The sequence below is a fragment of the Antedon bifida genome, chromosome 8, assembly GCF_963402885.1.
Source record: "Antedon bifida chromosome 8, ecAntBifi1.1, whole genome shotgun sequence".
NCBI classification, from domain to species: domain Eukaryota; kingdom Metazoa; phylum Echinodermata; class Crinoidea; order Comatulida; family Antedonidae; genus Antedon; species Antedon bifida.
Window position 1 is genome coordinate 20981262 of NC_136233.1, and position 14580 is coordinate 20995841.

General features: G+C 34.3%; 2 protein-coding genes across 2 annotated transcripts in view; both read left to right on the plus strand.

Moving 5' to 3' along the window:
- LOC144850711 (uncharacterized) overlaps window positions 1-14580 on the plus strand; it is a 229643-nt gene that overhangs the window by 188372 nt on the left and 26691 nt on the right. The gene's annotated exons all lie outside the window — the stretch shown is intronic.
- LOC144849988 (purine nucleoside phosphorylase-like) lies at window positions 933-14219 on the plus strand. The gene is made up of 6 exons (XM_078707137.1): window positions 933-1094; window positions 3807-3976; window positions 8415-8518; window positions 9033-9208; window positions 11273-11463; window positions 12006-14219. The coding sequence occupies exons 1-6, from the start codon at window positions 1051-1053 to the stop codon at window positions 12209-12211; spliced, it is 891 nt and encodes a 296-aa protein (XP_078563263.1). The 5' UTR covers window positions 933-1050; the 3' UTR covers window positions 12212-14219.

A 14580-nucleotide genomic window follows, 5' to 3' on the forward strand; every position in this document is an offset into this window, starting at 1 on the left:
TTGGGTGGGCTTCATTTCGAGATGGGCTTCATTTCGAGATGGCCTTCTTGTCGAGATTTTTGTAGGCTTATAAACTAAAGAGGGGGATTCTTTTCAAAATGAATGCTGTTAATTTTGTGAAGTGTTGAGAAATTCCCTGCCAATTTTACGTTTTGCTAACGAAGCATACAAGAAGACACAAGATGTGATCAAAACACCATTTAGAAAACAATAAACTGTAAAAAAAAAAAAGAAGTATGATATAAACACGATCATTATTAGTCTGCATCTGGCATTAAGAGAAGCCCATCTATCTTGAAAAGAAGCCCAGTGGGCTTGATTTCGAGATGGGCTTCTTTTCGAGATTACTTTTGAAAACCAAAGAGGGGGATTATTTTTTTGATTTGTTATTTTTTCCGGTTTTACGGTACTCTGCCTATTGAATTTAGAGTGAGACCTACCTGTAATTATGATATAGAGGATGGTACATTACATATTTGATATATTTTGTAGAGTGTATGTCTTGTTCTAGCAACATTCCGTATTATTTGAAAATGACCTATACGTCGTGATCAACTCTTAAAATAATATAAATTGTGACAAATTATCTATATTGTCTGCACAATCAATTTTGTTTACAATTTGGATTTGATTTATTATTTTAGAGTTAGTACGATAGTACGGGAATCCATTAGTACGCCCTCAAGTTTTTATTTCAATATATGGCTCTGTGTAAAAATAAAGCACTAACTGTAGTTGTGCTGAGGAGGTTTACAAAAAGTAAAGTTGCAAACAACAGATACCTATAAAAACGTTAACTATGTCTATAAAGTATAAAACTTTTTTCAAACAACGTCACTACACACACACGGCACGTGGGGAAGAAAGAGGCACGTTGTGGGCGTGTCAATTATTGACGTCACACATCCGGTTCACCACGATATCGGGATGAAAACGCGCCAACTAGAGAGACGTAGTTTTCATTCATTAATATTGTTATCACAACTGTGGCACGCTTGCGAGGGCTACGCAGTATTTTGTGTATTTATTTGCTATTTTGTTAAATTAACCATGGAAAGTGGTTCAGTGTGCTCTGCTGGTAGAGTGGGTAAAACGTAAGTATATCTATTATTAAAACTAATTATCAATACTAATAGTAATACTGTCTACCCTAGGCTAATAAAGGCCTCATTCATTGTTACTGAGTGAGTGAGTGTCGGCGCGCCTCTACTCTAGGCCTAGAGGTAGGCCTACTACTACTAGTGTAGTAAAGAGTTTATTTATCTCAGTCAGTCTCTGTCTGTAGAGAGTAGGGGTCTACTGGAGTGGAGTTGTGGCTTGGTGGTTATGATGCTTGGCTACCACTCCAAAGGTCCTGGGTTCAAGTCCCGTCACATGTCAGGATTTTTTCTAAGGACCAAATTAAATGTAGAGCATCTTGTGTATATGTTTGTCTTGTGAACCTCTGAGGGTCCCTAATGATCAGCAATAGCTGGATGGATCACCCTCATTAAATAAGGTTAAAAAAAAAAAAAAAAAATTTATACTATAGTCATTTTATTCCAATTAAATGTACAATTTGTCCAGCTGTCCTCTGTAATTAGGCTGGATATCCAAACAAAAATGCCAATAGGTTCCAGGATGTGATTAGTAACCACAAGGTCATATATCAAGGTCAAACTCAAGTTCAGTTACTTGACACCATTTACTTGGTAAAATTATTCAACTTTATCTACTAAAGTAATAGGAGCTTTCACAGGAGGAAATGAAAATAAGTTTGCTGTCTGGTACTTTATTGTGTTTTTATCCTATGATTTTATGTCGGAATAAAGAAATAATAAATAATAATAAATAAATGCTAACTTTAACTTCAACATTCTCCTCATTTGCATATTATTAGCATAGTCCAGCGTACAGTTGCGAGAATGTACTTGTTCGTTTTTATTTCGCGCTGCGTGTACAGTACATTCTCATATTAAAACAAATCATGGAATATCCTTGGCCTAGAAACTAGGCCTAGCTATATAGGCAAGTTTAATATTGGATGATAAGTAGCATATTGCGATAAACAATTCTTATTGTTTGGCTTACAGTAATTAAAATCATTACCTTAAATTGACCAAATTTGTTTTCTTAATTTTTTGCAGAAATGTAATGATTTTTCCTTTCGTTTTTCATTGACGCTATTTTTTGTAATGCTTGCGCACACACAGATCTTGAATGGTCATGGTCCATATATTCTCGTCTGATTGTTAGTTCACAGGGATACTGTAGCTATAGTTCATATAAGGTTTTTGCTGTGGTTCCTTGAGGTAAATGTCGGACCACTCCAAATAAAGAGAATAAAATGATGTGCACTGTAAAATGAGCCCAGTTTCGGTACATGGTTCTAGCGTGTGGCTGATTGTGGGTATGGTATAGAAACTGCCTTGCTGTATGTTGTTTACTGTATTTTAACTGTATTCTTGATATCAAAATAATTGAGCATTTGTTTTCTTTTAATTTGCTTTGCTGGAACGATGTTCACAGTAACGTCCAGTAAGTAAACATATTGTAAATTGTTTGCCTTTTTTTTATTCTTTAATGGTGAAAGTAGAGTACGTTATTATTTTATTTATAAAAAGGCATTCTCTTTTGTGAATTTGGAATTTCTGCTTGGTTTAATAATAGTAATGCATTTATAGACAACCATATACAGTATTTCAATACATCTCTACGGGTATACAAACTCACCCTTTCAGTATTGTACTGTCCTTTCACTTTCTCCTGCTCCACCTTCTCCTGTCTTCCTCTCTTTCACTTCCTCTTCCATCGCTCCCTCTTCCTTCTACAATATATCCTCCCTCTTCCTTCTAATATCTCCTCCCCCTTCCTTCTATCACCCTTTATCCCTCTCACTTCCTCTTACAATATTTCCTCTCATTTTTCCTCTCATAGTCTTCTTTCTCCCATTATCCTCACCTTGCTTCTCCCCTCTCCCTTTTATGTACCCTTTCTCCCTCTTACCCTTTATCCCTCGGCCTTCCATCCCCTCTTTCTCCCTCTCACTTTCTCTTAACATTTCGTCCTTCTCCATCTCCTTTTCTTCCTTCTTCCTACCTCCTTTTCTTCCTCTCCCTCCCTCTCATTTCCCCCTTCTCTCATAGTCTAAGTCCTTCTCCCCTTTTCCTCACTTCCTTACTTCTTTCCTCTCCATTTTTCTCTTTCTCCTTCTCCTTTCCACCCCACTCTTTTCCCCTCTCACTTCCTCCTAATTATTTCCACTTCTTTCTTCTCCCTACTCCTTTTCTTCCTCTCCCCTCTCATTTCCACCCTGAATAGCAGTATGAATAATTATTTGGTATTTTGTACTTGATTTATATTTTTATCACCATGCTTCATTCATTTTAATGCATGGGATGCTTTGCATGTGACTAAAATAAAAACATAGGTTTTAAAATACACTTACAATTAAATAGATTAAAGCACGGATTTGGGAATAGCTCACTGTATACTTTCTTGTAACTGTATATTTAATAGATACTGTATAGTGTTGTGATTTCTGTATTTTTTCATAATATTTTTTACATTACACATGATATGCAGTGTTTATTTTCTTTAAATGAAATGAACTTGAAATTTGGTGTTGGTACAGTATATTAAAACAAAAGCTAAAATGCCTCTTGTGACCCACATTCAGTTACAGTATACTTTGAAGCCCATAATGGTATTAAAGTTCTTATTTGACCACTCAGGCCGGTCACACCGAAAGAGAACCTACCAGCCCCTGCCTCACACACTTCCTTCACCCCTTGCACACTATTTGAACATTTTGATTATTTTTTCAGCTATAGCTATGATGAGATTGAATCAATGGCCAACCTCATCCGTGGCAAGGTGTCGATCAAGCCCGAGATTGGAATCATTTGCGGAACTGGTTTATCAGGCCTAGCTGCTAAAGTTGAAAACCCAGAGGTGTTTTCTTACAAAGATATTCCAAACTTTCCTATCAGCACAGGTAACTGTATAAAGCATGAACATTTTTGTTTTATATTGTTTCTTTAGATAGATTCCTAGTTTTTTATTTAAAATATTAATTTTGGATCATTGTTTGGATAAACTCATACAGTACATGTAGACCCCCTGAATAGAGGTTGGTTTTATTGCCTTGTTCATTAAATATGGGGAAGAGTCCCCTTAACAGAGGTTTTTCCTGAACAGCAGGGGTATCCCAAAGGAAACCAGTACAGTCATATCAGTTACTACAGTATAGCACTTTACATTAATTACAAAATGCTATAAGATAGTGTTATTCCCATGCTTGCCTGATCTGACCGTCACAGTCACAGGTCAGTACTGGATAAAGACTTCCAACCAAGATACATCCAGGACTTTAATTCTGGAAAAGGGACAGGCATGTCTTGACTACTCCACATATTAGTGTCTGCGTATTTTAAATAGAAAAATTCAGTAGTTTTTTATGCATCATGTCAAACATTCGCCATGTACTGTAGTACAGTACATTCAAGTATAGAGGTATATGGGTCATTCCATCTCAGATCACCCAATCAGTTAAACCCGTACCTTCTTCAATTTTGGTGAAATTTGGTGCATGGGTAATTTATAGTTGATTAAAGTCAAAACTTCAAAATTTTAACTTTATTGTTCTAGCTGTTTTCGAGATATCGCAATTTTAATTTTTCATTTTAAGAGGTTTTTTTGGGGTCAACTGAGATGGAATTAGTATAATATAAAGGTCTATTCAAATTGTACTTAAAAGTAAGCTAATATTTTGGCATAACAATGGTGATACTAGTACAATAGTAGTGATAAAGTTCACCCATTGTACATGTCCAGCAAATAACCAAACTGTGGAAAGACCATCGGACATAAATGAAGTGGTAAACAAAATCAACTTGACCATCAGATTACAAGGACAAAATGCAAATGTCGCCTTCCAATGTGTTTTGGAAATCATAACTAAACCGAAAAATCAATATGATTTGATGACAGATGTGCCGTGTGTTGACAATGTGTTTTCAACTTGCTATACAGTAAATTAATTTCCGTCTTGATAAAAAATTGTTGTTTTTATGCATTAATCAGTCGTTCATTCAGCACATGCCCACATGTTTCTAAATTGACAGTACAGTAGTTGCTTAGTGCGTCATGAAATTAAAAGTCCACCATGCTGTGTTTTAACGCCCGTATGATCAGAGAAAACCCTGGAAAGCGCCCCCTTTCATTTGTGTGGGTGACGTTAATTTGCCCATAATTATTACATTTTGCCAGGAGTTTCCAATAATGTACGGCCAATTAAATTTTTGCATAGTTAGTATTTTTTTCCCATTGTATTATCTTCAGTAATTGTGTATATCTGTACAGTTTAATAACAATACAAAATAGATTATTAATACTGTAAGTGTAATAATAATAATATTGTTTTGCATTTTTTTAATAATACAGTAATAATCGATGATCATGAATTAATCATGTTTAATTTTTAAATTATTGAAAAAAATACTTTTTATCCTCATCTTTCATTCTCCCTTTTTCCCTCCCCCTTCTTCCTTTTCCCTTCTTCCTTCTCCCTTCTTTTCTCTCGCTTCTTTTCTCTCCCTTCTTTCCTCTCCCTTCTTTCCTCTCCCTTCTTTCCTCTCCCTTCTTTCCTCTCCCTTCTTCCTTCTCCCTTCTTTCCTCTCCCTTCTTTTCTCTCCCTTCTTTCCTCTCCCTTCTTTCCTCTCCCTTCTTTCTTCTCCCTTCTTTTCTCTCGCTTCTTTTCTCTCGCTTCTTTTCTCTCGCTTCTTTTCTCTCCCTTCTTCCCTCTTCCTTCTTCCCTCTCCCTTCGTCCTTTTTATAGTGAACTATGTAACCATTCATTCAGTACGTCATGTACATACTAATTAGTATAGTATACACTAGTTCCAAGCATCCTGGTGGTACAGTACTGTACCATACAGTAGTACAATATCCCATGTTGCGGTTTTCAAATTTTATGTCTCAATAAACTGGTTATGATTATTCAATAAATATTAACTTATGATTAGCTTTATCATGACAAGAGTTTTATCAAACTGTTTACTGTACAGTACTTAATGCCTATCTGTAATCGTGATAATAACGAGCATTGCTTCCGAGTTAGCGTGATTACATCATGTGACCATATGACGCCACAAAAACAAAACAATATAGAACAACAAATTTTGGTTCAAAATAAAAACATTTTTCAAATCAACATTTGCTGTCTGAATTCTGTTTTTTTTTTTAGGAATGTTATTTCTGTCTCTAATACTATAGTACATTATAGTACAGATGTTATATCCAGTTATTTGCTAGATAGTGCGACTCACTTCCTGTAAACATTGAAATGCTATTAAGTGCTCGTTATTTTTTTATGATATTAGTAATATAGAGGATGTAAATTATTATTTATTCTTTATACTGGATAGCCTCTTCAGTCAAAGACTGTTCTCCCAGAGGGCCCAGTGTATATATATATATATATATTTGGTGCGAAAAAAATGACAATGCTGTGGGTATCAGTGGCTGGATCTCAATGGAGATACAAAAATAAAAGTGAAAAGCTAAATCAAAACGATAAAGTAAAACAGCCAGAAAAGTTAGCAGAGCTTTCGGGCAACACTAGCCCTTCATCAGTGCAAGTGAAGGAATTTGGATAACGTCATATATATATATATATATATGATGAGTTTGTGACAGTGGCTGTGTGTGAATTACAGTAGTACACCGGGGTAACCACCTACTCATCTCAAAAGATGTACTAAGTTCTTTAAACTGCACATTAGACAGATGTGTATACTGGACCTACAATTTATAGTCTTACAGCTTATCCGAGAAGACTCGTTCTACCACCAGAACCATCGAACAAGTGAGCCTCAAACCCTTGTCGATGTTATGGCTACGTATCACGGTTCCACGGTCTCATTCATCAAACTTTTCCATTCAAATTACTAGTACAGTATTGCTCTCATTCAATTCAACATTTATTCCTTTCAAAGCAAATCAAATTTAACGCCTTAATTTGTCTTGTTGGTTCTTATCAAAAAGCTTATCTATTTATTGCATTATTTTTACCAAACAACTTCCCGTTTGACAACAGCAGTATCAGAAGTCTCACGTAGGCCATGTAATGTCTGCTTCCCCATTATAACTTCAAGTGTAATCCAATGCTGTATGTATGTAAAATTGTTATATTATATATATTGACCTTATGTCTGTCTGGAGTTGTAGGTAACTCCATATGGTATAATTCATGTGAGGTAAGGTTTATCAGGTGACGAACGGTTGGTACCAGGTTATTGATTGTACAGCAGTCATATAAAACAGTACATTAACATAAACATCTGGTAGACTACAGCACAAAGGTTAACATTGATGTCCTTAGCATCCTATGTTTCTGAGAAACGCACCTTATTGGGCCATATGTTTACTTTATGGTAGTGATTATTACCTCCACCCAGGTACTAAGGTTCTGACCTTAGCAATGACAAATGGTAGAAAAACACAGCATTTAAGCAATTTCTTATTATCAACATTCATCAAACATTTATAGTGGTTAAGGCGACATTTACCATACTTAAAAGAGCCTACAATATCGGCAAGGGTTTGAGGCCGACTCGCTTCTAGTTCTCAGATAAGGACTATAAACTGTAGGTCCAGTGTACAGTTATAACCAGTTTGCACTTTAAAGAAGCCAGTTCATCATTTAAGACGGGTAGGGTTTACCCCGGTGAACTGGTTCACAAAATAGCCCCTGTATCAGGGGAATTGCCACCTATCTGATAGGACAGTGATTAATTTACTATTGTAATGTTGTGTTTGGGTGGGGTCATTGTGGGTGGAGTCGTTGTAGTACGTTACTTAAGTGGTGTATTATAAACCTACCATGTACACTGTGATTATCTATGATTTAACATAATTAGGTTGCCAGGTTATTATAATACAACGTGGTATTTGTTTTGTTTATGCTTGTCGTCATTCAGTGGTATGTCATTTATCTCAACACTCCTTTTAAATGTCATAGGTAATCTTAGAGATTTACTAATTAAAAATGTACTGTGTCTAGGGTTTCATTAAAAACTGCATACATTATAAATAATAGTAAATAATTTATTTATTGTACTAGCTGCTATAGAGTACTCTGCCTGTGTAGAAACTACTGTAGTAGAAGGCACACAAATGATTTTATTTTACTCTGTATCAATATATTATCATAATTTTTAAAGACATTCTTGAGAATTGTAGACACAAAGGTTGAACAAAATTTAGATACCTGAAGTCAATTATATTATTTTAGACTACTTTTATTTACTTTTTATTAGAAAACCAATCCTAAAGATCCTTGGTAAATTGATATTACAAATACAAATTTTTGAAATACAAGTATTTTATAACTATTTGTACAATTATTACATGTTATGTTATTTTTGTTTAAGTTGAAGGACATAAAAGTGAATTTGTGTTTGGTCACATTGAGGGAAAACCAGTGATGTGCATGTTGGGAAGATTCCATTTTTATGAGGGGTATTCATTACCTGAGGTACGTTATGTTTTACTGTATCAACATGGTTGAAAAGTTATAGTTTTGAATACAGTACAACCTTTTTTTTCTTTTGGAATGTCCCTATTCAGGTGTCATACCTATTCTGGAGACACCCCTATTACAGTATGTACAATAGAAAATTTGTGAAATAGCATTAGCTCCTACTGTATTTAGGGGCACTCCCATTATGTAGACACTTTGAGGAAGGATTTTGACCGTTCTACTGTATTATAATACTGTTCTGGCTCACTCGCTCCGTGGTTCTGGTGGCAGAACGAGTCTTCTCGGATAAGGACTATAAACCGTAGGTCCAGTGTACACATCTAGCTTATGTGCACTGGAAAGAGCCTACTGTAGTACACCTTTCTAGGCGAGTAGGGGTTACCCCGGTGTACTACAGTTGTACACGCACACAGCCTACCTAGTATAAAGAAAAAATAATAATAATAAAAAAATATAAACCAATATTTTCGAGTTTGATTTATATTGTATTTGTTCCTACTTGATTTAGCTTACTATACCGGTGAGAGTGATGCGCCTACTTGGTATTAAGACCTTGTTTGTCACAAACGCTGCCGGAGGTGTGAACAGAGATTATAATGTTGGTGACGTAATGATCATCAAAGACCATATCAACATGCCCGGGCTATCGGGCAACAATCCATTGTGTGGACCCAACGATGAAAGGTAGGTCCTGTACACTAGTGATTTTCAGTTTCTGGGGGAAACATTTTGTTTTTTAACAAAAATAGATGAAAGTTTACAAAATAAATTAGATTTTAATTTCTGTTCTGGAGCAGCTATCAAATAAACATTTTCATTATAAAACCAGACATTTTGGGACAAGTTCAGAATGTCCATTATTTGAGGACGTTATCTAACACACAGTATACTGCACGAGGCAGAACATGTACATCTCTCATCTTTGCATTATTAATACTTAACCATTGAACACAATTGAACTCTGGACCATAGGATTTAAACAAGCTTCACTTGAGCTAACTAATACATTTATACAAAATAAGACTCATTTAAGAACTGTACCACAGTAATATAAAAAATATATAATATAATAAAAAAGTTCTATCTTATTTTTATTAATTATTCTAAACAAAAAATATCTATAAATAATGTGGATTGTTTTGATACTGATAGTGAAATGAACGGAAAAAAGGACAAAGAAAAGTTACAAAACATTACAATTTATGATGTTGCAATATGGTGAAACATACTGGTATAAAATTATAATATGTGGTAGACGTTTATTCATTTCACTTTCATTTAAAAATATATAAACCAAAACATGTATAAATTATTATCATATACTTATAAAATGGCTTAAGAGGTTAAAGAAAAAGGTTTCTCAAATTTAATCACCTTTACAAAAATGATATCAATGATTTTATTATATTCATGGTATCTCTCTGTGTGGCTTGCCATTATTTCTAGAATGCTAATATTATTGAAATGCATCTCATACATGCTTGTGATTTTATTGATCTTGAAACACAGTGTGAAAGACTAGCATGACCTTTTACCTTTGTCCATTCTATTTCGTAATCTATTTGCTTTTAAATCTTTTACAAATTGCCCTAAATTCCATGTCTGGTTCCTGCTGTTGTGTAGTCATATGTCTAGGTGATTTGCAAAACTGTGCATCGCTCCTGCGGAGTGGTCACAACGCGACACAAATACATGCTGTTTTTTTCCGTTTTTTGTTAATTTAAAACACTCATTTTCTGTAGATTCGATTGTTACTCTCATACAACAAATGTATACAGTTTCATGTTAAATGATAATAATTTTCTCAGACCAATTAAACTTGGTCTCCAATAATTGGATAAACTCTCTATTCAATAATATCGAATGATACATTTTTTATGAAATGGAATTTATCCAATCGCTTCCTCCTTTCAATAATAATAATCTTATCGTTATTCAAACAATTTAAAAATGTTTGTGAAAATTAAATATATAGCTACTGTAATTACTCATGTCGCTCCAAAATGTGATGAGGAGGTGGTGTGTAACTTAACAGGTTTTTTTATAAGTAACTTCTGTACAGGAACCACCAGCATAACATTGAAATAGATTTTTGTGGTTACAATTACAAAGTTTAGGGTGAATAAACGCCATAATGTAACAATAACATTACCCAATCACATTATCTCTCAATTTATCTATAACAATAGCATCACCCAATTTATGTCGTCTACTTAAAAGATTAAATTTCCATTGTATTATTTTTTTTAACCGAAACATATTAAACATTTTATGAGACAAAGGTTACTTAGTTTTGGTATACAGTACATAGACCCTATAGTCCTTAAGTAACCGTAGAAGGGCCCTCAATTCAAGTATTAGATTTGCACTACATTCAACTCTATTGAGATTTACAGAAAGATTTACATTTTCAAAATTCCCACACCATTTTGATCAGTAGAATGGGTTGTGGCACTGTGGCTTAGTGGTTTAATTGCTTGCTTACCAATCCCAGTGTTATTGGTTCAAATCCTGTGGTATTTCCAATATTTTTACCAACTACAGTACCTAATCCTTGAGCTCTGTGTACACTATCAAACTAACAAAAAAAGTGTGATGTACGCAAATATGGCAGTGATATGTTCATATATGTTTATCATTATGTCTATATACAATATGGGAACATCACATTCACACGCTCAACTCAAATTTCTTTCAAAATACAGAGATTTTATAAATCACAATATTTAAATTCTTGTCTTTTTAAAGATTTGGACCAAGATTTCCTGCAATTTCGAAAGCATACGATCCCAAGCTGAGGAAGTTAGCACGAGATCTTGCAGACAGTCTAGGCTATTCGTCGTTCTTGAGGGAAGGCGTCTACTGCATGGTGTCTGGACCCTCATATGAATCTCCAGCTGAAATCGCCCTAATCAATAAAGTTGGAGGTGATGCAGTGGGTAAGAAAATTATAAAATTTGGTTGTATATTCAGGGGCGGATCCAGTGGGTTGCGCTTGGGGCATGAGTTGCGGGCTTGGGGCATGCACTGCTCCCTTGACAGCTAAAATAAGTTACACTTTCTACAGACTATACATTTTTTTCTTATCATCCAGATGAATGTTTAAAGATGTATTGTCCTGAAAAATAATTCTCAACAAAATTTTTGTTGAATATGCCATTTTAATGTAACATAATAGTTATCCACTTTGATCAAAAATTGGATGTAGAAAAAATGAAAAAACTCTAATTTAAAGCAAAAAATAGTCAAATTGGCTGCCAGCCAATGGGTTTTTGGTTGAATTTAACCATTTATTTTGTCATTTTATAAGTGAAAACATTTTTTTTTCAAAAGTGGTTACCTTTATTAAAACTACAAAATAACATTTTTCAAAGTCTGATTTAATTAATCTTCATTTTTCATGTTTTTGTGGGACAATACATCTTTAAGGGAGAGAAAACTAATGATTACTGTATTGCTGACATTTACTGGTTATTTGCAGGTATGAGTACATGTCCAGAAGTGATTGTTGCCAGGCACTGTGGTTTGAGGGTTTTCGGTCTTTCTCTTATAACAAACAAATGTATAATGCTCGGGGATGAGGAGACGGATGAAGAAGCCAACCACAAGGAGGTCCTTGAAGTCGGTGCTAAGCGCAATTCTGCCATCGAGTTACTCTTCCAGAAACTTATAGCCAAAATGGAGTAACAGACAGACAGAAGATTTCTAATTTTATTTTATATCCCAACTTTCTACCTATACCTTAAATTAATATTATTTATTTTCTCTTCAGCCACTGTAAATATTCTAAGTGTTATTGATAATAAGCTTTGTCGTTTATTTATGATTTATTTCTTTAACTAAAAAATTGGGTATTTAAACTAATCTTGGTTTGTTTTTAAGTACTGGTTTTTACCAGAGTATAGTCGCTTCATCTTCATATTATGTTCCAAAATCAACATATTGATTTTCACAGAAATAGAAGGCCTCCTTAAAACAGTGGCTGTGTGAACTAGTACACCGGGGTAACCCCCTACTTGTTTCAAAATATGTACTACATTTTTTAAAGAGCACAAGAGCGCATTTTGTGTGCACTAGACATACGGTTTATAATACGAGGAGTCTCGTTCTACCAACAGAACCATGGAGCGAGTGAGCCTAGAACCATCGCAGATGTTATGGCTATGTATCACGGTTTCACTGTCTTAACCGCTTGGTCACTCACTCGCAATGTTTACATGCACTGGATTTTCTGTTAAGCCAGACGTACTGTATTAGTACTTGTGTGATCAGTTAACTCTGATTATACTCAGGTGCACACAGATATAACTCTAGTTTTGGTACATTCACAGAGCAATGCTAAACCGCAGTGCAACTCCGGTAGCGCTTTTTTGACTATGGTATAGAAAAAAACATGTAAACGTATTCATTTCCTGGACTACCTGCATTCTCACACCTAAGGATGAACGAACCATATTGATCCAAATGTCGAGAAACAGTTCTTTTCAGAACTAATATACGTGTTGTACCGCAAACTTTATAGCCCTTAGCAAGACTGAGTACAATACAATCATACCCATGCTGTATCTCTAACATACAATTTAATTTTGTTTTATATTACAGTATTACGTTTCTGGAAGCATATACATGCTAGCGTTAATATCCTAATTGATCGCGTTTACTACGTATACTTAACATTCAGAAGAAAGAAGAAGAAATCAAATACGACGTATTACGATTATTTTCCACGTAACTTTCATCGTTTCCGCTAGTTTTTGTATTTGGTTCATGTGTATTTTCATCTTTAATCAACGTACAAATGCATTTTCTTGCTTATTTTTTGAACCAATATTTTATTACATTACCCTATTAAATTTGTATTACCAGTATTTATTTTTTTTACTAAATATGCACAAATATATTACTCTTTTAGAGTGAAGATGTTTACCTAAATAACCATTAAAAAGAAAAATACTTAAAAGAGTAAACTTCGGCTCAGCCTATATATTGTGCCAGTTCTGCGGTACATTTCATTTCGAAACCTGTGCTGCACTGACGAGATCTAACAAGATCGAAACAGTACTGTTTGCAGATTGGATATATATATATTTCCTCCGTGCTTCAATGAACATATAAGAGATCATACACTAATACGTAAAATGTATGTTGAATATGCATTCCTTAAAAGTATGCTGTAAAACTGCATTCTGTTTAAGTCAAACTGATTCTTCTTTCTGGTTTTCAGTAAAAGCTATTTAGAATTTTGTGACAATGCATTGTAATGTCCCCAGTTCATTTTGATATCCAAATGCATTTTTATTTTGATGTACCAAAAATGCACCGTTTAAATGCGTTTCTTTAGGAGACGAAACAAAATGTATTTAAAATGGTGCTCTTTTAAATTCTGGTATTTTTATGGGCATTTGTATTACTTATATATTTAACGATAAATTATTTCGGCCGTTTGAAGAAAAGTATTGCAATTGCAAGGATTTTATTGAATGGTTGTATGTAGTAAACTTTTCTGGTTATTTCTTCAGGGTAGAAATACAAAACCGGAATTTTAAAATGATTGTAAGAATAGTTAGAGCAGCTGGTATAATTATTATTATATTATTATAATTGAGAAGTCACGTTATTAAAATTAAATATCAAATTTTGTTGTGATTGTTTAAAATTAGACAATATTAGTAAACTCCTTTATTCAAAGTTAAAATGTTTCTATTTTCTCTGTTTACTGCGCTCTATTGTCTGTTTATTGCCCTCTATTGCCGGTTTATGTTTCTGCCCTCTATTGTCTCTTTACTACCCTCTATTGTCTGTTTACTGCCTCAATTGTCTGTTTACTGCCTCTTGGCGAATTCCACTTCTCACAAGGCATTTTTTTGCTGCTGTACCATTCCTTTGGAATGCACTATACCTCATAGTATACGTAATCCATTTTATCTTGTTCTTAACATCCACCTTTTTGATTGCTTTCTTTTTTTGGTAAAGAGCGCCTCAAAATATTTAGATTTAATTGTACGTTTACCGCCCTCTATTGATTTTTATGCTTCACAGTCCAAACATCACACCAG

Bases quoted from the DNA above. Each gene is read 5' to 3' on its own strand.
- LOC144849988 (XM_078707137.1), top strand. From the start codon at position 1,051: ATGGAAAGTGGTTCAGTGTGCTCTGCTGGTAGAGTGGGTAAAAC. The intron at 9,209-11,272 runs GTAGGTCCTGTA...GTCTTTTTAAAG, and splicing joins TGTGGACCCAACGATGAAAG to ATTTGGACCAAGATTTCCTG. The intron at 11,464-12,005 runs GTAAGAAAATTA...GGTTATTTGCAG, and splicing joins AGTTGGAGGTGATGCAGTGG to GTATGAGTACATGTCCAGAA.